At 35.3% G+C, this 27,542-nt stretch overlaps 1 protein-coding gene across 1 annotated transcript in view; it reads left to right on the top strand.

Moving 5' to 3' along the window:
• The first annotated feature begins 664 nt into the window (after nucleotides 1-664).
• NFAT5 (nuclear factor of activated T cells 5) overlaps nucleotides 665-27,542 on the top strand; it is a 129,567-nt gene continuing 102,689 nt past the window's right edge. Inside the window, exon 1 of the mRNA XM_051974706.1 lies at nucleotides 665-821. Coding sequence (XP_051830666.1) covers nucleotides 749-821 — 73 coding nt within the window. The 5' untranslated portion in view covers nucleotides 665-748. The remainder of the gene's footprint in view (nucleotides 822-27,542) is intronic.

The following is a 27,542-nucleotide window of genomic DNA, read 5'->3' as shown; positions in this document are numbered from 1 at the left end:
CCGGACCCTCTAGGCAGGACTCCGCCAGCGCCGGCCTGGGAGCTCGGCAGGCCGTACAACCACCTTCTGCAGGTCAGTGCAGATACCTTTTCCCCTCTGCCGGGGCCCCAAGGCGTTGACAAGTCCCCAGGCACCCCCCGCTCCCCTGATCTTCCCCCCTCCTCCCCCGGCTCTCGGCCCTCTCCCAGATCGCGAACAGCCCGGACAGCGGCAGGAAACAGATTGTTGATGCTATTCTCTTCAGCGTCGGCCCTCCCCCCGTTCGCCGTCGCGGCTCTTCCCTAGTCGCCGCCTCTCCGCCCCCCGCTCCTGGGGCCCCAGGCGCGTGCGCGGAGTCGCACCGGGGGCGGGGCCCGGATTCCTGTCAGCAGCGGCGGCGGCGGCGGCGGCGGCGGCGGCGGCAGCGGAGCCCGTCAGTTTTTGCCGAGGAGAAGCTCGCTCCGGAGCGCCGTCGCCTTCGGCCCGTCCTTCCCCGCCGGCCCTCGCGCCCTTCCCCGTCGCAGCTTCGGCCGAGCGGGCTTGCTTGGTTGCGGCTTCGCTGCCCGGTGGGGGCTACCCGCGGCGGCCTCGGAGGAGCGGCAGCGGCGGCCGCCCTCGCCTCGCCTCGCCTCGCCCTCGTCTCACTGCTCGACCCCTGGCCTCCTCGGTCGCTCACCGCCCCCGGCCCGGTGCCTGAGCTCCAGCAGAGGAGGTGCCGCCGCCCCCGCCGCTCCCCCCCCGCCCTCGGGCCGGGCCGGGTCGAGCTGCGATGCCCTCGGACTTCATCTCATTGCTCAGCGCCGACCTCGACCTGGAATCGCCCAAGTCCCTGTACTCGAGAGGTGAGTCACCCAGGCGGGGGGCACCCGCCGCGATGGCGTGGGGGGCACGGCCACTGGGCCGGGATGGTGGGGACGCCGGGGGGCACGATTAGGAAGCCAGGATGGCATGGGCCGTGGAGGCCACGGCCAGGGAGCTAAAGTGGCATGGGGCCAGGGCGGGCATGGCCAGGGAGCCAGGATGGCATGGGTCCTGGGGGCACGGACAGAAAGCCAGGATGGCATGGGCTCGGGGGCACGGACAAGGAGCCAGAATGACATGGACCCGGGGGGCACTGCTAATAAGCCAGGATGGCATAGGGCCAGGAGGCACGATCAGGGAACCAGGATAGCATGTGGTCCGAGGGGTACGACCAGGGAGCTAGGATCGCAGGGGGTGGGGGACACGGCTGGAGAGTCAGTATGGCATGGGTCCTGGAGGGCATGAGGGTGAGGGGGACGCCGACAGGGAGCCAGGGTGGCTGGGGGTGGAGGAAGGGGAATACAGCCAGGGAGTCTGGATGTCATGGGGGCGGGGAGGCATGGTCTAGGAGCCTAGATGGCATGGGAGCGGGGGTGGCATGGCCAAGGAGCTTGGATGGCACGGGGTGGGGAGTCACAGACAAAGGAGCCTGGATGGCATGGGAGCTGGGGGGCATGTCCAGGAAGCTTGGATGGCCCGGGACGGGAGGAGGGAGACTTGGCCAACGAGTCGGGCCCGGGAGGCACCATCGAGGATGGCATAGGGTCGGGGGGGCACGGTCGGCGAGTCGGGATGGCATGGGGTGGGGGAAAATACACGATCAGCGAGCCAGGCCCGGGGTATGTGAGGAGACGGGCAGCGAGCCAGGATGGTATGAAGGCGGGGGGCGGGGGTAATGGTGGTGGTGGTCCGCAGCCAACGAGCCAGGTTCAGGGGGTGGGGATGGAAGGCGCTGGGCATCAGCCGGGATAGCACAGAGGCGGGGGTGGGGGAGAACGCCACGACCAGTTAGCCAGGCCCTCGGGGTGAGGTGTCGAGGGGCCGCTGGGCAGGGATGGATTGGAATGGGGGACTCGAGGGGATCGATGGGGGCCTAGGAGATTGTGTCGGGCAAAGGAAGGAGGAGTGGGATGTTTCCGTCCTCTTCGCTGCCCCCTCGTTAGCTCCCCTGGGCCGCTCGGGCTCCCTTGGTGCTTGGATGCAGCCTGCCCTAAGCCGGGCCGCTCGCTCGACTCGTCTCTGCGGCATTAATCGCTTTTAGTATCTCCCCTCCCCTTTCTCCTCGCCTCCCTTCCACCCCCCTCGCAGTTCCCCCTCCCCTTTCCGCTGCTCTTCCCCTGCGGCCGTCGGGCCGGGGCCTCCCCGCTTGCTCGGGGATTACTCACAGCATCCCCTCTCTTCATCCCTCCTCCTCCCTCCCTCCCCTCTCCCCCCTCCCAGCCGGGCCGTATCTCCGGGCTTGGTCAGTGGCGGCGGTTCCTGCCAAGGCCCTACCCAGGAAAGTTGCCCTGGCTGGCCCAATCGAGCTGGCTGCTGTGGCGTCGTCCCTGTGTATGCGCATAGAGAGGGTCCTGCTGTTTCCCCCTCGGGGGTTTTGTTCGGCTGGCTCGCTGCTCCTTCCCCAGCTTTAGCCCCGGCCTGGTCTTCTCCTTAGCATTCTGGGACAGCCCCCCTAGACCAGGCGCCTTTCCTTCTCGTCATTTAGCCAAGGAGAGGCCCAAATTTTCATCTCCCTCTCTCAGAAGCAGTTTCTGGGCCCGAATTGATTTATTCTTTCCCTGCTTTTACACAGAGGTATGTTTCCTGTATAGAGAAATTTTATTACTCTGGCTTATTTCTAGGGTACCAATGTAGACAGACTCCTCATTCCTCCCCAATCCCCTAAATCCTTAGGGTTTTTGTCATCTGCAAAGGTGGCATTAGAAAGGCCCCAAGCAAATTCCCTTGACTAAGGCCTCTAGAGAATTCCCAAGAGCTGAAGTATTAGGACCTGAGCTTGATGTCCGATGAGGTTAAATTCCTATACTGGACACCAGAAGAATGTGTCAGAACAGGTTTCCTGTGCAAGGGGCATCATAGCAAAATTCTCCAACTATAATATTAACCATCTCTTAACCCACTTGTAAAAAGAGAAGAAGATCAGATTTTAAAAATCCTTTTATAATGGGAATTCTTTCTTTAGTTTTGATTGGGCTTAAAAAAAGCCAAGAACGGCTAAACTATTTTACTTCATTTTCACCAAAATTTTCTCTGAAGAGGGAAAAAAATAAATTAAGATTTCTTATTTTATATTGATTGAGATAAAAAAGTTTAATTAGAGCTGAATAAGAGGTTCTGTCAATGAAAAGTTAGTTAAATGGAATTTGCTCCTGAGTTTGTACATAGAACCCAACTTAGTAACTATAACCATTGTCTGTTGCTCTGGTGACTTTAGTTGGCTGCTATCATCATGCTGAGTACATGATGGCTTTTTAGGCAACAATATCTGAAGTTGTATGGAAATATTGTAATTTGGGTATCAAAAAGAGGAGTCCAACAAAAAAAGTGATGTTTCTTAAGAAAAAAATGTTCTATAAGTAGTAATAAAGTTAACAGATGTAGGAATAGTAATTCAAATTACAGAAGAGTGGCATACTAGCTCTGATATTATTTGTAGCATAGTTTTATTCAGCATAAAAACATTCAATGCCTTTTATAATTTTTTATATCCTCTCAAGTCACACCCACCACTAAATTTTCCTAGAGCTGGACTGTTGGAAGGTCAGGATAATGCCATTTCAAAGTATATTGGGTCATTATGCAAAAACTTTCTTTAAAATGGAGAAAAAAAGTGAAATATAAGAAAGTTTGAAATTTTGCAAACTCATACAATCTATTTTTTTTTTTTTAAAACTAGGGCATTTGATCCTTCTTTTAGAAGGATATCAGAATGGCCTTATTTACTAGGTTTGGTATCAATAATGGCCTATCCTATTTTCAGATTTGACTATCAGTGAGTGATTTGAAGAAACCTGAAAAACATAAAGGAATTATTTAAAATTTTGTTGTTGATATCCTTTGGGACTCTGAGGTAAAATTTGTGCCCTTTCAATAAAATTTGTCAACTTTTGCCTTTTATGACTTAGTAATACCATTCTGTGATTTCATAACTGATAGGAAATATAAAGTAAAAAAATAAAAGTATGGGATAGTAATTGATGAAGTTAATTCTTTTTATATAGATCATTCATATGAACTAAAAATAGACTTGTTTTATAGAGCATTTTAAGTTCTTAAAAAACTTGGTTGTTATCACATTCATTTAATACAATACAATAATACAATAAAGAGATTGTATATAATAGATTTATAATTTCATGTACAATCATATTTTTAAAAATTACACTGTTATGGAAATGCTTTATTTCGTAAATTAAAAATAAAATAAAATTTTAAAAAGAATAAGAAGAATCAAGTAAGCAGACAGAATTATTTGTTGAGATAGGAGTTTTACAAAGGAAGTGAGAGTATACTGACATTAAATTACATATGTATAGAATAATTGAAAAACTTGAATGCTGACTTTAGTTAGTGTGTTGACATTTTAATATTAAGTCTAGGTAAAATAATCTATTGTGCCTCTATAGGACAGTAATTACTTTGGGAATTATATGTAGTATATTGATCAATGGCTATTTTGCAACTTGTCTTATTGATGATTAATCTAGAGTATAATACTTCAAAATAATTTCAATATGAATTAAATTTTGTTATTTTATTATTTTTGGCATTAAGTTGTTTTAACAGTAATCTCTATTATATAAAAAAGTGCTCACATGAGTACTTAAGTTTTTCTTTTACAAAATAATGTTAAATGTATAAAGTATTATAGATATTTTATAGGGGGTTCTTTGACCCTCGTTCTATTTAGTTTGTGATCATTACTGAAGTGTATGTCCATTTCTGTAGCAACAAGTCCGTATCATAACCTACTTTATTATATTATTTTATAATCAGATTTCAAGTATGAAAAAAAATCAGGATTTAAGTTTGGAAAGGTGATAGGAAATGAGAACTAACAAAATGATATGCATATAGAAATAGTAATTGGACTAGTGATTACTTTACTATAGGGAAATCTTAGATAAGGAAACTGTCTACCAAAGCAGGCTGCCTTATGCTGCTTAACCAAGGAGTATTGTCTTAGAGAAGTGCCTAGAAAGCATTGAGTGCTGATGTCTATATGTATGTAACAGTGGAACCTGAACCCAGCTTTTTTCAAGTTCTGAGGCTGGTACAGTATCCACTGTGTATATTAGAGCTAAATTCTTTCATATCATTTAGGGATTCTACTGAATTTTTGAAGTTATAAATAGGTCTTTTTGTTTCTATACATTCTCATGTAAAATAAAGGTTTAATTTAGAACAATTCTTAGGCATTGATATTTCGATTTAATTTAAAAAAATTTATTAAATGTTCCTGGTGTGCAGGGTTCTGTAGTAGGTTTTCTTAAATCTTAAACTATATTTTTCATATTGATAGAACTTAATACATGAAATGAACATAGTCATGGTTTTCCTTTGCTTTGATAAAGGGTATTATTAGAAACTAATTTTCTATTACGATTGGCTATTTAATTTATATACTTGCTTATTCATTGTATTTATTTTGAATACCAATTATTTTTAGAAAACAAACACTTCTAACAGGCCCTCTGACACATAACATAAGGAACTCCTTTTATGCTTCTTTGCCATTAAGATTGGTTTTATCAACAATCATTAAGTTTCTACCGGAATTTGATTTTTCTTCTTAGATGAAGACTAATTTGTGAAATGATACAAAAAGGCAGAATAGTGTAGTGAAAAGATAAGTGATTTCCTTGAGGCCAAGAATACCTAGTTTCAGGTTTGGCCTCTGACCCATTTTGGTTGGTTGATCCTTGACAAGTCTAAGTGCTTGAGGGAACTCTCTAAAACTTGAATGTCATCTTACATTGTTGAGAGAGATTTTCCTCACATTAATGATATATCACAGGTCAGTTCCTGTTCCCTACATTGCAAATGTGGGTGCCCATTTAGTCCATCAACCATTGTAGCATAATGATAATTCCCTGTTCTAGTTTCTCTTTTCTCTTTCCTTTAGATCAAATCCTTTAGATCAAAGAGAATCCACTTTAGCATGTTTTTTGATTGTAAACTGAGGTCTTTTGCCTTTTTTTGTATCTTTGGGCACATATGTCTTTTGGTTGATTGTGTTAATACCTTTTCTTGTTATCAAGTTTAAGACTATTAAGAGTTTTTTCTTTTTAACTATTATTTTCATGTTACTATTTTATGTACTTTTAATTTGTACATGCTGCTCATTAAAGTTCAGCCCCAACAGGATCTCTGTTTTACTCTCCTTCCTCCATCTCTTTCCTTCTCCCATACTTTTTAAGTGCTGCTTTGTACTAGGTAGCTAACTTGCTAAGTATAGAAAAGACAGCATCTATTCTCAAGGAACTCACCATCTATTGGGATGGGGGGGAGGGAGGGACAACTTGCAAATAGCTATGTACAAGTTATAGAGAGAGTAAATAGGAAAAATCAATGGAAGGAAGGCCCTAGATTTAAAAGGACTCCAGAAAGATTTCCTGGGTTGTTTTTTGTTTTTTTGTTTTTAGTTTTTTAGATTTTTAGTTAGGGCTTAAGGAAGCCAGAAGGTGGAAGATGAGGAAAGAGCAGGCCTAGAACCTCTTAGGGAAAGAAAAAGCAGTATCTACTTTTGACCCAATAAAGCCCTATAATTCCATTTTGTCTTTTTTGGTTGTTTCTCTAGGAAAGAAAAATTTCTATATATGAAATTTAGGAATAGTTCTGTGGAAAGGCTTTGTAATACTATTTACATAATAATTTAACATGAAGTATTTTAAAGTTTCAAGGTGCTTTATGTGTGTTATCTCATTTGAACTTCATAAACTTGGGAGATCCAGGGACTATGGATATTATTATTCCCATTTTAAAGTTATCTGGGAAATGAGGTTGTTGTTTGCTTACATCTACACAGATAGTATCAAAGGTGGAATTCATATTCAGGAATTCCTAATTTTAAAGTGTAGTACTCTAATTACAACTTTTCCAGATAATAATTGAAAGCTTGGCTTTCAGAATATGGGATTCAAGTATCTAGTCTAATGTAACCTCCTAAAATCTTTTTATGGGATATTTCTCTATCTTCTCACCCCAAATATGGTTGGAGTATCTTTAGGGAAAAAACTTTAGAGTTATAGCTGGCTTGGAAAATGTTTATTTATTGTTGAGGCAATTGGAGTTAAGAGACTTGTCCAGGGTCACACAGGAAGTGTTGAGGCCTATTTTGAACTTAGGTCTTTTGACTCTAGGACTCGTGCACTATCAATTGCACCATCTAGTTGCCTTTAGAAATATTTTAAAATATTTGTGCCAGTCAATATTGTTTGAACTGGCTTAAGTGATTTTGATTTATTTTGATTATGATATGTTATTGGTATAAGATTACATAGGCATCTGCCTCTGACAAATATTTTACAGTTATATATTGCCACTGACCCAAATGAAAACCATTAAAAAAAAGTTATATTCATACACACACACACACACACACACACACACAGACGCTATATTCCTAAGGCAGCTAGTTGGTATATTGCATAGAGCACCAGTCCTGAAGTCAGGAGGACGAGAGTTCAAGGCCTCAGACATTTAATACTTCCTGACTGTGTGACCCTGGGCAAGTTCCTTAACCCCATTCATTGTCTTAGCTAAATAAATAAAAAAAAACTATATTCATGGATTTCCAGTACTCTTAATTTTTTTTTTTTTTTTTGATACTAAGGTATTCTTACCTAATATAGAATGAATTTTATTATGAGATTTTGCTGGAAAGATTTTATGGTAGACATTTTAAGCACAAAATAATTTATCATAGCTTTAATACTTGTCGTTTATAACCATAGTTATGTTTAGTGATAGCCCAATCTACTTTTTTGTTTCTAGAGATCTGCACTGTTTCTCTTGATTTTCTATCTTCTGATTTAATCTTTTCCTAAGCTTTTATCAGATAGTTAAGTGTTGACATTAATATAGGGAATATTTGATTCATGATCTATTCCAGTTTTCCTTCTTAGTGCCATACTTGCATATCTCATAAAACAGAAAAGAGAACAACAACAAAAAGAACCACATTATAATTACTAATTGCATTATGGCTTACATTTAAAATAACAAGTAAAGAAATAAAAGGTATAAATTAGTACTTAAGTTTTAATGAGTGAGGAACCTAAATATTTGACAAAAGCATTGAGGTTGTTTTACCAAATTCTTAAGTAAATTTGATATTTTTTGTAATCCTATGTTATTATCATCCATACTTGTTGATGTTTTCTTTTTTTCCCCATGGGTTTTGTTTTTAGAATTAGGTACTTTATAATAATAATTATTATAAATATAATTTATAATTATAATTAATTAAATTCATAATTTAAAGGCATTAAAAACCATTTTTAATTTGGGTGAACTGAAAACAATAGTAATATTTAGTGGTCAAGGCCATGCTCTCAAAGAAGTACAGTGAACTGTTTTTTAAAATGAATGAAAGCATTCCCTACTCCCAGATATCTCCATCAGCCACTGAAACTGAATAGAGAAAAATGGGAAATGCAGCAAAAAGTAGGATTCTTATATGTATGATTTTTCTCCTTGTCATATTAGAAAATTAAGATGAAAATTTAAAATATTTAAAAATTATGGAGCCATCCTTTTCCTCCCTGAAAATTAAGAGTCATACACTTCAGAAGTTTAGATATTTTCTTCTCTATTTAGCAACAGCTGCTATCAAAAATATAACCCTGATCTTATGGCAACTAGGGCTATGTTTTCTTGGATTTTGAACTGAAGCATGTGACTTTAGACATGTAGCTATTTTATTTATTCTTATTTTTTTAAGAAGGCTCAGAGAATATGGTACTGGAATTGTAAAGAGAAAGACTTGAGCCTATGTGGTGTCTCAAATGTTTTAATTACTAGCTGTGTGATCCTGGGCAAATCACTTAATAATCTCAGCCTCAGTTTTCTAATTTGTATGTAAAATGGAAATAATTATGGTATATACTTGATAAGGTTGTTGTGAGATCAAATAGGATAACATGTAAAAAGGACTTTGTACACCTTGAAGTGCTATTTGAGTGACACCTATTATTATCTAAACAATGATTTAGGGGTTTGATTTACTTTTGATTATCTACTTGATATTTTTTCTTTCCAGCCAAGAGTATTATTATTTATTTCCTGTGGACTTTTACCAAACTATTTCAGATTTAGTTGCTGATTTTTAAAGTGTTATATAAAAAAAGTTTGCAATACCAGGAATACTTTGTTGATTTATCTTACTTAAACAAAACAAAACAAAAACAAAAACCAAACAACTTGATTGTGGTTTTAGAAAATCCTAAAAAACAAAAACAACATAAATAAGAATGATTTGAGATAAAGAGAAATAATTATAATTTATTGACTTTTGCAATAAACTTTAACTTTTAGATCTTTAAAAAAACTTTGTGACATCATTTAATTATAAGTTCAGATGATTTTGCTGTGTATTCTTTAATTCTTCATTATGAAATCTTACCTTTACCACATTGAATATTGTTAAATGTACCTTTGATGGACAGCCCATATTTTCAATTCTTGATCACAATCCATAAGTTTTCATGGAGTTTAAATCATTTGAGTTCCCAGGGCATTGAAGTATGTTTATTGTCTTTATTTCTTGAAAAAAAATTCTTAACTTTTCATGATTATGGCATAGTTCATATGGCATAGTTCAGGTCATGCTCCAGGATTCTGATTTCATATAGGATTTAATTCTGAGAAGAGTTCTCAGAGAAGCAGTCTCAATTTATCTATCTATTTACTCAGTTTCATCATTATTTCTGGGAATAAAACTTCCAGAAAGCTGAAAAAAATTTAGAGTGGCTGTTTTATAGTTTGGTGAAGATGCTAGATCTTAGAGTTTCATCTGATTTATTCTGATAACATTTTTGGTATAGCCTTGCATGAAAAAAATGATTTTCATTAGTAAAAATTCTCTCTCTTCCCCTGCCCCTTTCGGTACTTTTAGTACTTCAGACTTAAGTCTTTGTATTGTCTTGCCCATGGCAAATTTTTTTCCCCTTAGGTTAGGAAGCGGCCAGCAATTTCTATGAGGGGAAAAAAAATTGATGTTGTTTTTAAAACTATCCTCACTGTTATTCCAGTTCTAAGAAATTCAGACCACTACAAATTAACATACTTACAATATAAAATTTTACATAGAATTAAAATGGAGGTGCTGGTGCAGAATTTATTATATTCTGCTGAAATAAAAACAAAACAAAATAGGAATAGCAATTGTGATTCATTGAAAGCTGTAGTAAGAACAGAATTGATAAAAAGAGATAAGCAGGGAAATTGCAGTATGCTTAAAAGGGCTATTGTTAATAAATCAATATCAGTGTTTATTACATTTACACTGCACAGTATTACAGCTAAAGGCTTAAAAGTCTATCATATTGCTGAGTGAAATACACAGTAAAACTGTACTGGTGGGGGAATCCTCAGTTACTCCTTTCAGACTTAGACCAGTAACAAAGAGGGGGAAAAAAGAAGTTAAAGACCTGAAAAGAACTTTAGAAAATTAGAGATGATAGATCTCTATTGATTATTGAATGGGAACAGAAGGACTTTTACTTACTTTTCAGCCATGCATAGCACCTTGGCAAAAATCAATCATGTATTGGGGCATAAAAACCTCATGAATTAGTGCAAAAACTAAAAATACTAAAAGTAATCCTTTGTGACTAATCACAATGTAATAAAAATTATATTCAATAAAGGGACTTTAAAAAGAATTAAAAATTAATTGAAGACTAAATTTAGTTTAAGGAATTATTGACTCAAATAACAAATCACAGAAACAATAAAAAATTTCATCAAAGAAAAGCATAACAATGAGACAACATACCAGAATTTATGGGAAGCAGCTAAGTAATCCTTGGGAGAAAAAATTATATATCTAAACACTTAAATCAACAAAAGAGAAAGAATAAATCAGTAAATTGAGCCTGCAGCAGCAACAGCAACAAAACTCTAGAAAAGCAACCAATTAAAAACTCAACTAAATGCTAAAATAGAAATTCTTATAACAAGAGATCACCAAAACTGAAAACAAAATGAGCTTTTAAAAATTAAGTTGCTAAACATCTAGTCTTATTTAAAAAAAGGAAAACCAAATTGTTTATATGAAATGAAAAAATACATAAATTCATAAGGAAATAGAAAGTCTTAAGAAAGTCTTTTGCCCAATTAAATGCCAAAGAAATTGATAACAGATTATATGAATGAATACTTATAAAAATATAAAATGTTCAAGAAATAGATCATTTAAATATCCTAATATCACAAAAAAGAAAGAACAACCTATAGATGCACTCTGTGGGGGAAGAAGGAGAAGGTAGAAATTTTAGCACCAGATGCATTTACAAGTGAATTTTATCAAAGAGCAGTTTCAGTGTTAAGTAAACTGTTTGTAAAAATAAGCAAAAAGGGGAATAAAAAAAGGGAACAAAATCTTGATATAAATATAGTTTTGATATCTAAATCATCGGGGACAATACAACACAAAAAAAGAAAATATAGAGTTGAGTTTTTTATGCTGGAGTCTCTGAACTTTGTTTTTCTTGAATATTCCAATAATTATATTTCATTACAAGTAGACTCCTTTTATAATCCTAAACATTTTATTCATTTAAAAGCAATAGTCTGAGAAAAATGTGCAGGCTTCAGGGACTGCAAAAAGATCCTTTAAGAATCCCTACTTTGGGGTTCTCTAGATAGACCATTTGCAAAAGCAATAGTTTTGCTTCCTATTTGCCTTTATTCTAACCCTTTTTGTCTTATATTTGGCATTTCTAGCATTCTGGTAAATAGAAGTGCTGATGATTTAGCACCCTTGCTTTTACAAAACATTGATCTTACTGGATAGACTTTTAAACCTTTCTCTTTTATACATAATGTTTGCTCTTGGTTTTAGGTAGATACCTCTCATATTAATTCATGTTCATATACTCCTAAACTTTCTAGTGTTTAAACATAAATGAGTGTTAGAGTTTTAAAAAATCCTTTGCATAAGCTATTGAGATAAATCATGTATTTAAAAATTTTTTTGTTATTACTGTGTTCTGTTCTGTTTTTGGTTTTTCTTATATTGAACTAATCCTGCATTCCTGGCATAAACTGAACCTAGTCAAAGTATATAATTATGCCAATATGTTGTAATAATATTTGATAGTTTTTTATCAATTTTCATTAGGAATATTGGTTCATTGTACTGTTTTTATGTCATGAAATTTTTTGGCAGTTTGATGAAGCCTCTCAACTTCTTTTCAGAAGATGTTTTTAAATGTATAAAACAAATATATACAAGATTGCAAAAGAAAACAATTATATTGAAATATAGTTATTAAACTATTAAAAAAATTCACAGATCTTAGGTTAAGAACCTAAACAGTCAGCTAAAAAACTTAATTGTAATAATAACTTCAAAATAGTTGCAGCATATATAACAAATGCAGATAAATCGTGAATACTTTTGTATACTACCAACAAACTCACAGGAAGAAAAATTTCATTCAGAATAACTGCAGTATGTCTAAAATATTTGAGCATCTATGTACTAAGACACATAATTATAGGAATATAAATGCAAAATACTCTTTGTAGAACTAGACTTAAATAATTAGAGAAGTACCAGTAGTTTAGGCTGAATTAATATAATAACCAAAAGATTACTTTATAGAGCTAGGGGGAAACATAAAATACCTCTAGAGGAACACAGGGGCAGGAATCTTAAGGGAAATAATGAAAAAGAATGGTACGGAAAGGGACCCAGCAGCATGAGTTATCAAACTTTACTGCAAAGTAGTAATTGCATAAACAATTGGGTCCTAGTTAAGAAATAGATAAATTAGTGAAACTAATCAGGTGCTCATGATACAAAAGCAAACGAACACAGTAACTTAGTGTAAAGATAAACTCCCCGGGTAGGAAGACAGTGACACATTATAGAGTAATCAGATACCTCCAAGTATCAGGACCCTCTTAAGGGCTTTATTTGTTTTCTGAGAATTAGGATGTTTTTGAACAATAATTTGTCATTTGTTGACTTTTAAAAAATTATACCTTCCTTTGTGCTTCCATATGATCCTCTTTCATTGTGGGCTTTAATAACTTGACTTCCCCATACTAACATCCATTATGATATCTTGAATAGTCTTTGAAGTGTACACTTTAAAAACTATATAGCTTTTCTGTTTCTTTAAGGTAATTTCCGTAAGCTAAAAAGTCTAGATTTAAAAACAATAAAAATGAGCAATTAAACAAATATGGGTGCATGGAAGCAAGAGAAGAGAACAAGTAAGCATAAGCATTTATAGAAATATCAGCTATGCGTTTGATACTGTGCTAGGAACTTTACAACTATTATCTCATTTGAACCTCATAACAGCTAGGAAATTGGAGCTAATGGTGGTTAGATGATCTGGATAGAGCTACAGAACTAAATAAATAGCTGGGGGCAGATTTAAACTCAATTCTGATTTACCAATCTAGCACTTTTACCTACTCTGCCACCTAGCTGCTACATGTTATTTCACAGTTCAGCTACTCTGATAATGCTAAAAACTACAGAAGAGAAGTTATATATGATAGCTCTTTGGAGGAAAGCTTTACAATAAATGCAGCTGCAATAAATATCATAAAAAAGAAAACTAGTTTTTAAAGTTGCTGCATGTCTGGGGAGGCCAAGATTTCTTACCTTAGGGGAATTTTAACAACTTCTGTTCTCACAGAGTATGGGGGGAAATATTTATTGTTTGTACTTTATTAATATTGTTTGAACTTAGCTTTATATGGCTAGGAATCATCTAACCCAAAAGCTTATTGTAGAGGTAAGCTGACTGCAGAGATGCTCCAGGAAAGCCAGATGGTTGCAGGAATGTTTAGATCCTATGCAAGTGGTTCTTGGGACTTTTTCTATGGTTTCAGGAACATGTTTAAAGTAGTAGTTGTAGTTGTCACTATCTACTTAACTTGATAGTCATTTAAATACCAGATACCATGGAGCTTACTGCAACAGTTGTTGCTTACACTGGCTGCAGGGTAATAGAAAGACTTAAGTTATTTTTATCCTGTTAAAGTTTTCCCTTTCTTTTGGAAATTTTCAGATTTCAGGAGGACATAGATAATAAAAGGAAGTAGGTGGCTGAGACAGATGATTCAAAGATTTGAATTTTATGAACATGAAAAACTTTTTTGCCCTTTCTTGTTTTTGAACTTCTCTCTCTCAAGTTTATCTAATTTTCTCCTAATATCTTTCATGCTATATTTCCCTTCTTCGTATTTCTTCATCTTTTGTCTTTGTTTTCTCTGTCCCCTAAATTATATTTCATTCTCCCCATATTTTCTACATTTGTATTTTTAGAAAACTCTTTTGTGTCTTCTTTCTCCTTTACTGACCCTAGGGTTGCCAACCAGCTGGTATTTTAGTATCTTGGTAGTTCATCGCAGAAAGTAGTTGCTTTTTTTTTTTTTTTTTTTTACCCTATTAGAGCCTTTTTTTTAAAAGTTTTTTTCTTGATACTCTTAAGTGATTAATATATTCTTTTTCATTTATTTTCTTCTTTAAAGAAAGTATAAATGTGAAAAAGAAAAAGTTAAAACTGACATGAAAAAGTTTCCTAATTCTTACAAATGTTTATAGAGTTTGGCTAAGGAATACACATAAACTTATGAAGATTCTTCTAATTTCTAGTTTTTGGAATCTGCTAGCAAGTTCGAGTTATATACTATATTATTAGTAATTCAGTGTTGGTTAGAAAAGGATGATAATGTAGCAGTCATATAAATTTATTAGGTACTGCTCTTATACTAATCCCAAGAACATAGTTTACCATAAGTTTTAACTTATGGACTTGAATTGCAATAATAAAAGTTTCTTTTAATAAAAGAAACTCATAGGGTAGTAAATTATAATAGTGTATTTTTGCAGAAGTAATTAAAATCTTTAATATTGCTTTTAGATGAAAAGTTATTAAAGAATGAATCCTTAAATGTTTCTGTGATCTTATCAGTGTGCTTGTTCTCTCCAAAGATGCAGTTCTCAACCCATCCTTGACTATTGATCTTGTTGAACTTGCTCATGAGAGCCCCTTGTGTAACAAATACTGTGATACCTATATTATAAATATTTAAATGTACTAAAGTTCATACTTTATAAGTGGTTTCCAAACTTTTTTCATTAGAACGTCAGAAATTGAAACTGAGTTTTATTAGCAGTAGTAATATCTGTTAGCCAGGATATAACCAGAATTGAGAGGAATGATCAGGAAATTCATTTATTAGGTTCCTTTCCTTTTCTTTTGCTATCTTTGTTCATTTGTTTAAATGACTCATCTGCTTTAATTATGTTTGCATGTACAATCAGTGAATGATAATATTTGATTTTTCATGAATCTTTAGGTGGAGTTCATGTGTAACAAATGATTATCTTCCATTGTATAATTGAAAAGAAAACTTAAATTTGCAAATGATGGGTGTTTTGGTTTTCTTTCTTTCTTTTTTTTGCCCTACATTAGCAAATTCAAAAATAGCAATATTACAAGTTAAACTTAATTGTATGTATATATAGTTCAGTGGTGACATGAGCTTAGGAAAAAGTGGAAACATGTATATAAGTAGGGAGGGATTCCTTCTCTCCCTGAAAATACCTTAATCTTATTTAGAAAAAAAATTTCAAGGGAAATGGCTCCCAAAATTAGTATACCCCAAATAATAAATACACTAAATTGCTGTATTCGTGTGAAAAATTCCAAATTTCAACTATCTGGACTATTTTATGAATAGATTTTAGAGACTTTAGAATAACATGTCAAAGAATTATGATTTTTTTTCATGAAAAAACTTTTTCCACCATAAACAGGTAAAGTATATAGATAGAAGGACCCAAATCTTGAAAATTTTAAGCAGGTGATACCACTACACACCTGTCAGATTGGCTAGAATGACAGGGAAAGATAATGGGGAATGTTGGAGGGGATGTGGGAAAACAGGGACACTGATACATTGTTGGTGGAATTGTGAACACATCCAGCCATTCTGGAGAGCAATTTGGAACTATGCTCAAAAAGTTATCAAACTGTGCATACCCTTTGATCCAGCAGTGTTTCTACTGGGCTTATACCCCAAAGAGATAAGAAAGGAAAGGGACCTGTATGTACCAAAATGTTTGTGGCAGCCCTGTTTGTAGTGGCTAGAAGCTGGAAAATGAAAGGATGTCCATCAATTGGAGAATGGTTGAGTAAATTGTGGTATATGAATGTTATGGAATATTATTGTTCTGTAAGGAATGACCAGCAGGATGAATACAGAGAGGACTGGCGAGACTTACATGAACTGATGCTAAGTGAAATGAGCAGAACCAGGAGATCATTATATACCTCAACAACGATACTGTTTGAGGATGTATTCTGATGGAAGTGGATCTCTTCGATAAAGAGAGCCTTAATTGATCAAAGATGGACAGAAGCAGCTACACCCAGAGAAAGAACACTGGGAAATGAATATAAACTGCTTGCATTTTTGTTTTTCTTACCGGGTTATTTATACCTTCTGAATTCAATTCTCCCTGTGCAACAAGAAAACTGTTTGGTTCTGCACACATATATTGTATCTAGGATATACTGCAACCCATTCAACATGTAAAGGACTCTTGCCATCTCGGGGAAGGAGTGGAGGGAGGGAGGGGAAAAATCGGAACAGAAGTGAATGCAAGGGATAATGCTGTAAAAAATTACCCTGGCATGCGTTCTATCAATAAAAAGTTATTAAAACAAAAAAGAAAATTTTAAGCAGGTTTATGAATAAGAAACATATTCTAGAAATATACTCTAGTATCTCACTTACCCAGAGGTCCTTTTACCTAAACAACTCTATCTGAAACATCTATGAGAAGTAGGAAGTAAATGAAAGTTTGCTCATCTGTAAATTAGAACTGGATTAAGTGATAGCAGGTACTTTTTTGATCTAATATTGAATGGTTTTCTGAAAGTGATTCCTCTTCCAGGGACTTGATCAGATACATAATCAGGTTTCTCCATTCAGAGCCTATTTAATCTTACTGTGGACATATTTAGCATACTTTAAAAAAAAGTGTGTAGATAGCAAATATGTGGACATACTTCAAGATTTTAGGGAATATAATTTTATTTTTACTTTATGGTATATATATTTTTAAATCTTTCTTTTGTTTTTCTGTCATCTTGATTTTCAGATAAATTTGATTTTCTGAATAAATCATTTTTCTGTTGCCTACTTAAGCCATCCCTCATCACAAAAAAAGAAAAGATGTGGAAAAATTTTTTTTAGCAAAACCATTTAATATATCAGTTAAGCCATTGGATATATACAACATTTCATACCCTTGATGGTCCACTTTAAAAAGTAATTATGGTTTATTTTAACATTAACTTTTTATTTTTTTTATTTTATTTTTATTTTTTAAATAATTTTTTATTGATAGAACGCATGCCAGGGTAATTTTTACAGCATTATCCCTTGCATTCATTTCTGTTCCGATTTTACTCCTCCCTCCCTCCACCCCTTCCCCGAGATGGCAAGAGTCCTTTACATGTTGAATGGGTTGCAGTATATCCTAGATACAATATATGTGTGCAGAACCAAACAGTTTTCTTGTTGCACAGGGAGAATTGGATTCAGAAGGAATAAATAACCCGGGAGGAAAAACATAAATGCAAGCAGTTTATATTCATTTCCAGTGTTCTTTCTCTGGGTGTAGCTGCTTCTGTCCATCTTTGATCAATTAAGGCTCTCTTTATCGAAGAGGTCCACTTCCATCAGAATACATCCTCAAACAGTATCGTTGTTGAGGTATATAATGATCTCCTGGTTCTGCTCATTTCACTCAGCATCAGTTCATGTAAGTCTCGCCAGTCCTCTCTGTATTCATCCTGCTGGTCGTTCCTTACAGAACAATAATATTCCATAATGTTCATATACCACAATTTACTCAACCATTCTCCAATTGATGGACATCCTTTCATTTTCCAGCTTCTAGCCACTACAAACAGGGCTGCCACAACCATTTTGACACATACAGGTCCCTTTCCTTTCTTTTGTATCTCTTTGGGGTATAAGCCCAGTAGAAACACTGCTGGTTCAAAGGGTATGCACAGCTTGATAACTTTTTGAGCATAGTTCCAAATTGCTCTCCAGAATGGCTGGATGTGTTCACAATTCCACCAACAATGTATCAGTGTCCCTATTTTCCCACATCCCCTCCAACATTCCCCATTATCTTTCCCTGTCATTCTAGCCATAACATTAACTTTTTAAAGATTGATTTAAAAAATTGAGTTCTAGAACTTTTTGTCCCTCCTGCCCCTCCCTCACCCATTAAGAAGCCAAATAATCCAATATCAATTAAACACATGAAATCATGTAAAAAGCTTATTTCCAGGTTACCTATGATACCAAAAAAAAAAAAAAAAAAAAAAAAAAAAAAGAAAAGAAAAGGAAATAAAATAAAATAAAGTAAGTAAAAAAAGTGTACTTCAATCTGTTTTCTCTATGGAGGTATTTTACTTTGTGAAAATCTCTTGGAATTCTCCTGTAGCATTGTATTGTTTTGAGTAGCTAAGTTTTTATCATCATTACAATAATTCTATTACTATTCCATACATATATTACAATATTGCTGTTACTGTATACAGCATTCTCTTTGTTCTGCTCACTTAACTTTGCATTAGTTCGTTTATCTGTTTTCTCTAGTTCTTCTGAAACCATACTTGTCATTTATTATATCACAATAGTATTCCATCACAACCATATACCACAACGTGTTCAGCTATTCCCCAATTGATGGGTATTCCTTCAGTTTGTAATTCTTTGTCATCAAAAAAAGAACTGTTAAAAATATTTTATACATATAAGTCCTTTTCTTATACATTATACATCTTATACAAAGTCCTTTTCTTTTTCTTTGATTTCTTTGTGATATAGACCTAATAATGGTATTGCTAGGGTAAAGGGGTATGCAACATTTTATAGCCCTTTGGGCATAGTGCCAAATGGGTGGTGGACCAATAGGGTTTTAGTGTATCTATTTTCCTGTATCTTTTCCAGCGTTTGTAATTTGTCAGGTTGGCCTGATAGGTATGAAGTACTTCTTCAGGGTTGTTTTAATTTGCATTTCTTTAATCAGTAGTAGTTTAGAAAATTTTTTTTTTTACTTAACGATTGATGTTTGATTTTTTTTTTTCTAAAAGCTGCCTATTCATATTCTTTGACCATTTATCAATTGGGTATTGGCTCTGATTTTTTGTAAATTTGGCTCAGTTGCTTATATTTTGAGAATTGAGACCTTTAGCAAAACTTATAATTTCCTTTCATTTTTTGCTTTCCTTATGATTTTGGCTGCACTGGTTTTTTTAAAAAAAATTATACAAAACCTTTTTAATAATATGTATTCAGAACTATCCATTTTACTTCCCCATAATCTTCTATCTTTTGTTTGGTCATAAATGCTTCCTTTATCCATAAGTCTGATAGGGAAATTTTTCCATGCTCCTCTAATTTGCCTGTGATATCACTCCACCTAAACCATGTACCCATTTTGACCTTATCTTGGTATATGGTGCGAAATATTGGTTTACACCTAGTTTCTGCCAAACCTCTTTTTAATTTTGTTAGGACATTTTTGTCAAATAATGAATTTCTTCCCCAAAGCTTAGATCTTTGGATTTATCAAATACTAGATTACTGCGGCCATTTATTGTTGTATGTTATATCTCTAATATATCCCACTGATTCACTATTTTAATTCTTGGTCAGTACCAGATTGTTTTAATGATTACCACTTTGAATATAATTTGAATCTGGTACTGCTAAGCTACCCTTCCTTCAGAATTTTTTTTCATTGATTTCCTTGATATTTTTGACTCTTTGTTTGTCTATATAAATTTGGTTATAGTTTTTCTCACTCTAAAATAGTTCATTGATAATTTGATTGGCATGATGCTGAATAATTTAATTTGAATTGTCATTTTTATTATATTGGCTTGGTCTATCCATGAGCAATTATTATTTCTCCAATTATTTAGATCTATATTTATGAGAAAAGTATTTTGGAATATGTTCATATAGTTCCTGGGTTTATATTGTCTGCAGTTATTTCCATTACAATTATATACCGCACTTTATCAGCCATTCCCCAATTGATGGGTATTCCCATAATTTTCAGTTCTTTGGTATCACAAAAAGAGGTGCTGTAAATATTTTTGTACATTGAGGTCCTTTCTCCTTTTTTTGATCTTTGGGATACAGATATAGTTGTGGTATTACTGGATCAAAGGATATTTTATGGCCCTTTGGGCATAGTTCCAAATTATTCTCCAGGATGGTTGGATAAGTTTACAACTCCATGATGGTGATCTTTTAAAGACTGCAGGGAATGTTATTGTTTCTCAGCCCTTAATCTCCAACTTTCTCTCTATATTTTTCTATCTACTTATCTATGTACCTGCCCTTCTTCCCTACCCTTTGGGCTTATGGGCTAGGACCATGCCTTAAACCCAAATCACTCATTCTTGTAGACTGACCTACCTACAGTAGGTCCCAGACCAAGTCCCACTTGATCATAGCTTGGGCCTGACTGGCTTCTAGAGAATGTAAGTAGCAGTTGTTTCTGTTTGGCCAGAAATCCTGAGCGTCTTTCTCTCGTAGATTGATTTTTTTTTTTTTTAACTAAGTAAAAGTGGCCATTCTCTGCTTCATTTCTTCTTAAAAAAAATTAAATAATAGCCTTTTATTTCTAAAATATATGCAAAGATAGTTTTCAAAATTCACTGTTGCAAAACCTTGTGTTCCAAAATTTTCTCCCTCTTTCCTCTTTCCCCCTTTTCCTAGACAATAAGTAATCCTATATAGATTAAACATGTGCAGTTCTAAACATTTCCACAAATATCATGCTGCAATAGAAAAATCAGATAAAAAACCAAAAAGCAAACAAAAAAAGTGAAAATATTATGTTGTGATCCACATTCAATACCTATAGCCCTCTCTTTGGATACAGATGGCTCTCCATCACAAGTCCATAGAAATTAGCCTGAATCACCTCATTATTGAAAAGAGCCATGTCCATCAGAATTCATCATCACATAATTTTCTTGTTACTATATACAATGATCTCCTGGTTCTACTCACTTCAGTTAAAATCAGTTTGTATAAGTCTCTCCAGGCCTTTTTAAGAATGAAGAACAAATAACAATTTTCCAGATTCTGTTTTATTTCACTTTATCACTTCATATATGTAATTTCCCATGGTTCACTGCATTTGTGTACCAGTCCTAATTTATGACCATCTACTTTGCTACTACAAAAAAAAGGCATAAAAAAGGTGATCATGAAGAGTTGGACATGACTGGAAAATTATTCAACAACTTGCCTCTGTGAGGAAATTTAAAACAGTCCAGAAAGCATCTAAACCAAGCAAAATTGGCTTATAGAGTGATTAGAAAAGGATGGATCTTCAGTATGAAGGCAGATTAATGGAGAGCTTTGAATTTCAGGTTGAGACTGAGGGATTTGGACCTCATTTATTGAGTAGTGGAGCTCTGTTGGAGGTTTTTGAGGAGTAAAGTATAATGTTCTTCTCTAAAATATAAAGTTCTTAGGGAGCAGGTTTCTTAGGGGACTTTTGGAGGCAGGCTTAGTTGCAGTTCAAAGTAATAATCACCTCAAATGCAGCCAGGGAATAAAGTCCAAATCCTTTATTGTTTCCTTCAAAATAGCCTGGTTAGCTTTCTTTTTTATTTTATTTTTTAAATTTTTTTATTTTTTTTTATTTTTTTGTGGGTATATTTTTATTTTTTTATTTTTATTTATTTATTTTTTTAATAATTTTTTATTGATAGAATGCATGCCAGGGTAATTTTTACAGCATTATCCCTTGCATTCACTTCTGCTCCGATTTTACCCCTCCCTCCCTCCACCCCTTCCCCGAGATGGCAAGAGTCCTTTACATGTTGAATGGGTTGCAGTATATCCTAGATACAATATATGTGTGCAGACTGGTTAGCTTTCTTAGAGGCCTATCTCTCCCCTAGATTCCAAGAGCTCTTGCTGCTAATTCCTTGTCTCTTCCAGCTTCAGCCTCTAGCTCCCTCCGAATCTCCAGCCAGCACAAAGGTGGAATATGGAATGAATCTGACTCCACCTCCGAGAGTGGGTTTGTGCGCTTCAGACTTGTGAATTTCCTCCACCAAAACCTGACTTATGGATCTCCTGGATTCCATCCTGGTTGAGGCTCCTAGCTTATATATGCTTTCTTAAAGGTGTGAATATTAAAGGTGTGAAAGGTGTGAACTCTAATAAGTATTTAGTATGTAAATATTGTCTCTATCATTTCCAGTGACTTAGCACCTTGTTTCAAGTTCTGGCCCATAACAGTAGAGTGCCATGATTTTGCTCACTTTATTTAAGTTGCCAATTTATACATAAATTGAAGGCAAGAAAAATCTAACTGGAAAGCAGAAAATTCAGGGAACTGTTCTAGTGAGGTGAGAAGTACTCAGAGTAAAATAGGCAATAAAAATTGTTGGATTATCTGCCGACATGTTCTAGTAATAAGAAAAATCCTCAGCATATGATTAGCAAAGGAGTATTTAAAGTTAAATGATGATCATTTAGCTAATGGATTTTGGGATGAAGTTTTATATGTCTTTATCTTAGCATTAGCCCTTTTCAGTTTTATAGGAAAAATCCAATGTATTTTTTAAAAATTATTTTTAGTTTTTTACATTTGTGATGACTTTTTTTAAAAGATATTTGTAAAATAATTTTTTCTTTGTGGTCTTGAAGATTTACAGTGTTTTGTCTAGGTGAGGATAGTTTGGTAATTTTCCATACTGATATCCTTCAAATTCTCTTTATTTGCAATGTCCTTTATGGGAAATTATCTTGTATAGTTTCAAAAAATGTGTGCATTTCAGATTCTTTGTTTCATTAAGTATTTTGAAAATTTTATAATTCTTTAAATTTTCTTTCTTTGCTTTGATCTCTATGTTCCAAATTTTTAATTATTTGTATAATCTGGGCTATCTTTTTTCTTTTCTGCATCATTCTGTTCTTCAATGAAACAATTTTTTAAAAACTGGGGCTACTTTTAATATGGATAGGTAGAGGGGTAGCTAGGTGCAGCAGTGGATAGAGCACCAGCCCTGAAGTCAGGAGGACCTGAGTTCAAATGTGATCTCAGACACTTAACGCTTCCTAGTTGTGTGACCCTGGGCAAGTCACTTAACCCCAATTGTCTCAGAGGAAAAAAAAAGAATACGGATAGGTAGATAGATAAAACATTTATTAAGCACTTAAAATGTGGCAGAAACTGCTACATTCCATGGAACTTAAGCACAAATATAAGCAAGACAGTTTCTATTCTCCAGGATACATTTTAATAGAATGAAAGAAAATGGAAAGAATTGGGGAAACTGTTGGGGTAGGAAGAGTACTCACACAAGGATAATAATGAATAATGATTAGAAATTGAGAGACAGAGAGAGTGCAAGTATAACTGAGATAAAGGGATTCATTGTAAAGTGGTGATTGAGGGAGAAAGGGAACCCCCAATTAGAAGAGAAGAGCCTCAATAAATTAAATCCAAAAACTACAATTTGGACATGGAATACTGAGTTTCACTGGCATTGAGTTTTCTACTGGCAAGTGTAATGGGTTTCTGGTGACTATTGCTTTCTTGGTATAGAACAGTTCCTAGTTCTAGCATTAGCATAAGCATTATGTCATCTGTTGACATTAGTGTTTGTGATTAAGTACACAGGACCTGCTAGAATGTGGAAAACTATGAATAACTTTAGGCTTTACTCCAAACCATTATTTTTTTTTAATAATTCTGATCATATTTATTTAATATCCAAAACAAGTAAAACAATACGCAGCACCCATAAAAAAGTTGCAGTTTCTATGGAAGAGAAATTAATATTTTGCATACCATGAAGTCTTTATTTCCTAGTTGTAGCAACTGCTTCACAGATTTCCTTCTCCTGTGAAAAGTGTAAGATATAAAACACTGTGGGATAAAATCACATGCCTGAGTATGGTAGAGAGACAAAGAGGAGGCATTCCCAAAGAATATGTGGCCAGTGTTCTTTAGTGCACTGACATGCATTATTTATTTATTTTTTTTGCGGAGGTAATTGGGGTTAAGTGACTTGCCTAGTGTCACATAGCTAGGAAGTGTTAAGTGTCTGAGATCATATTTGAACTCAGGTCCTCCTGACGTCAAGGCTAGTGCTCTATCCACTGTGCCAGCTAGCTGCCCCCACTGCGCTAACATTTTTTTAAACAAAATTTTACTTTATAATAAATTTCTGTAGGTATGCTTATAGTAGTAAATGATAGATTAATAATATATACTATGTGTTTATGACAATATAATTTTCAAAGTTTTCTTTACATATATACTTCATCTGTAATTTTCTGAAGTTTCCTGCAAATCTCCAGAAATTCCCATTTGATTTTTGATGACCAATGTGCAAATAACCAATACCATGAATGTGAAAGTAGTGAATGTTGACTGTATGGTATAAAAGGTTTGTTTGGGTGTGCCTAGGCTAATACTGATACCTGTATTATGCAATTAAACAAATCTTTAAATACTCGTTCATATTTCCCACTCTAATTTTTTCTAAATGTCTTCCATGGGTTTAAGTCAAATTGATCTTTCTTCTTGTTTTGTTTTTTGTTTCTTTGTCATCATATTCTCAAGAGAGATTGTTATAAATTGTCAGTAGTAGCTATTTGAATCCTAGAAAGCTTAATTTTCACATTTTTTGAATGTGTCAATTGAAGTATGCTTTTGTCTTCCCTGAATCAATGCTCATTCATTGATGGGATATTGCATGATCCAAGTACTTGACAGACACTGTAAAACTAACATTTATCAATTGACAACTTCAAACCAGCTTCCTCTTGCTATTCCAATACAACATTAGTTTTTCTTCATATCTTTCTGGTGTCTTTCCAAAGACAATAATGTCATTCAGTTATACTGGTATATTTATGTACTTCATATCTTCAGCTACCTTCTCTATTAGCCATTGGAAGTACTCTTAAGATACCTTCTTGAAGCATAAGTTTAAATTGGTGAAATCCAGCTGGGCAGAAGCTGTTTTTTTTTTTTTTTTTCTTCTGCCATTGGAACCTGATCGTGTTCATTTCACAAATCCAACATATATTTTTGTAAGACTTAATGTTCCAAATTTTTCTCCCTCCCTTCCATAGCTCCTCTCTTCTCAAGACAGCAAGTAATTTGATATAGATTAAATGTGTGCAAGGTTTCACAAATTCACAACTGAGAACTTCTAATTGCCTAGCAAGTAGCCCAAGGCATCTTGAACCCTTGGCATGGTATGCTAATTTCAGTCTGCTTGTTCAGTGTAGTCCACTCCCTTTTATTAGCCTTCTTTCCTGTCAGTACAGTTTTTCCTCTTTAGGATTTCACTTATGGCTTAAAGATTGTTAGATTCATTGATACCACAGTAGTGAGTAGTTTGGTCAAATGGCTTCTGAGAGATAGGAGGGATTTTCTGCGATCTCTTTCAAAAAGGTCTGGAGTCCCTAATGTAGGTTTTGTGTATTCCTCCGGCATATTCCAGATCCCATTCTTGCAGTGAGAATACCTCCATTATTTTACTCACTTAATTCCTTAACTAGTATTTCTATTCTACAGGAGGATTCTCAGAGTTAAATTTACCAGAGTTGGAGAAATCAGAGCTCTGATGCATTTTCTGCCACTATTTGCTTCTATTTTTTTATATGTGTATACAAGGTGCTTGAAGATCATAATACTGAATTCCAGTTTGCTGCTTAAGGTATGTTATTAGGATCTTAAATAAGGCGGAAATGGTCCTGATAACTCTTGACCCAGAAATATTCTTTGGGTCTGGATATAATAAAGCCAAAGAATCCACTTCCCTGTCAATACTCATAACTTCCTTAGGAAACTTCATTCTAATGAATCAGATAGTTCTTTTCTCTTAGTTCATAAGAGTATTAACCCTTTTAGAAGCTCTAGTGGGTTTTCCTGAAGTGTTTTTCCTAGAAAGATTGAATCCCAATGGTCACCTGGGATTTACTATCCAACACAACAGTGTATTTCACATTACCAATCTTTATTTACTGTTTTGTCTGTGTAAGGCCCTATGTATTCAAATGAAGGAACCTACATGTCACTGCTCTTGAGGTCAATTTAGTGTCTTCGAATTCTGGGGTGGCTTCCAGTTGTGGTTCCATTTTTGTTTAATGACCTGCTTTTCTGGTATACAGATTTGTCCTTATCTATGTGGCAATCCTTTCTTGAGTGCATCTGTTATTACTGCCTCAATCCAGACCATGGTTGAAGCATAGGGTAAACCCTTTCCCTGTTCTTTATATTAGTAGTATTCTTGCATCCAACAGTTGTTACTTCTGGTCCTCTGATCCCTGCTTCTCTTAAATAGTCTTGACGCTAGTCTGTTTCTGCAACTTACTCCTAGATATTTGATCTTTAATTTAAGTGTTTGTTAAGGGTTTTCTTGTCTAGTTTTGATACATTGTTTTATCTTCTTTGCCAATATTTTATTTAAAAATTTTTCGTCCTTATTCATTAAGGATATTGATCTTCTCTTTCCCATTTTGATTCTATCTTGTTAAGTATCAAAGACCATATTTATATCATATTTTCTTATTTTTTGCAAATGGCTTTTGCAGTATTGGAATTAATTGTTTTTTGAATATTTGGTTGAAATCCCTTGTAAATCCATCTGGTCCTGAGGGTTTCTTTTTGTCCTTCAGAGGTTCACTTATGGCTTATTCAGTTTATTTTTCTGAAATTGGATCATTTGAATTGTTTCTAGTTTTTTAAACTCAGATATTTTATATTTTTGTAAATATGCATATATTTCATTTAAGTTGACAACAGTTTTTTAGAATAAATTATTTTGTCTCCAGTTAGTTTTGGTTCTTATTTCACTGACCATTGAGTTTTTTTGTCTTTGCATTATGGTCAGTAAAAGATATGTTTAATTTTTTCTGCATTTATTTATGAGATTTTATGCAATAATAAGTCAATTTTTGTAAAGGTGACATATATAGCTGAGAAATGATGTATATTACTTGCATTTTTCTACCAGTAATCTGCAGAGGTTGATCCTATCTAACTTCTCTGAAATCCTTCTTTCTTTCCTTCCCTGTGAAAAGTATACTATGAAATCTCATTTATACTTGTACCCTTTCTCCTTATTTAGTTTTTCTTTTTATAATTCACTAAATTTTTTACATATTTGATTTTTAAAATTTTATATATTTTTATTAAAGCTTTTTATTTTCAAAACATATACATGGAAAAATTTTCAACATTAACCCTTGCAAAATCTTATGTTCCCATTTCCCCCTGTTTCCTCCATCCCCTCCCCAGATAGCAAGTAATCCAATAAATATTAAACGTGGTAAAAAAAGATATGTTAAACCCAATATATGCATACATATTTATATAATTATCTTGCTGCACAAGAAAAATCAAATCAAAAAAGAAAAAAAATGAGAAAGAAAATAAAATGCAAGCAAACAACAACAAAAAGAATGAAAATACTATGTTG

This window comes from Antechinus flavipes, chromosome 2 (assembly GCF_016432865.1).
Source record: "Antechinus flavipes isolate AdamAnt ecotype Samford, QLD, Australia chromosome 2, AdamAnt_v2, whole genome shotgun sequence".
Lineage (NCBI taxonomy): Eukaryota > Metazoa > Chordata > Mammalia > Dasyuromorphia > Dasyuridae > Antechinus > Antechinus flavipes.
The sequence above is the reverse complement of the archived record's forward strand: the minus strand, read 5'-3'. Positions and strand labels throughout refer to the sequence as shown.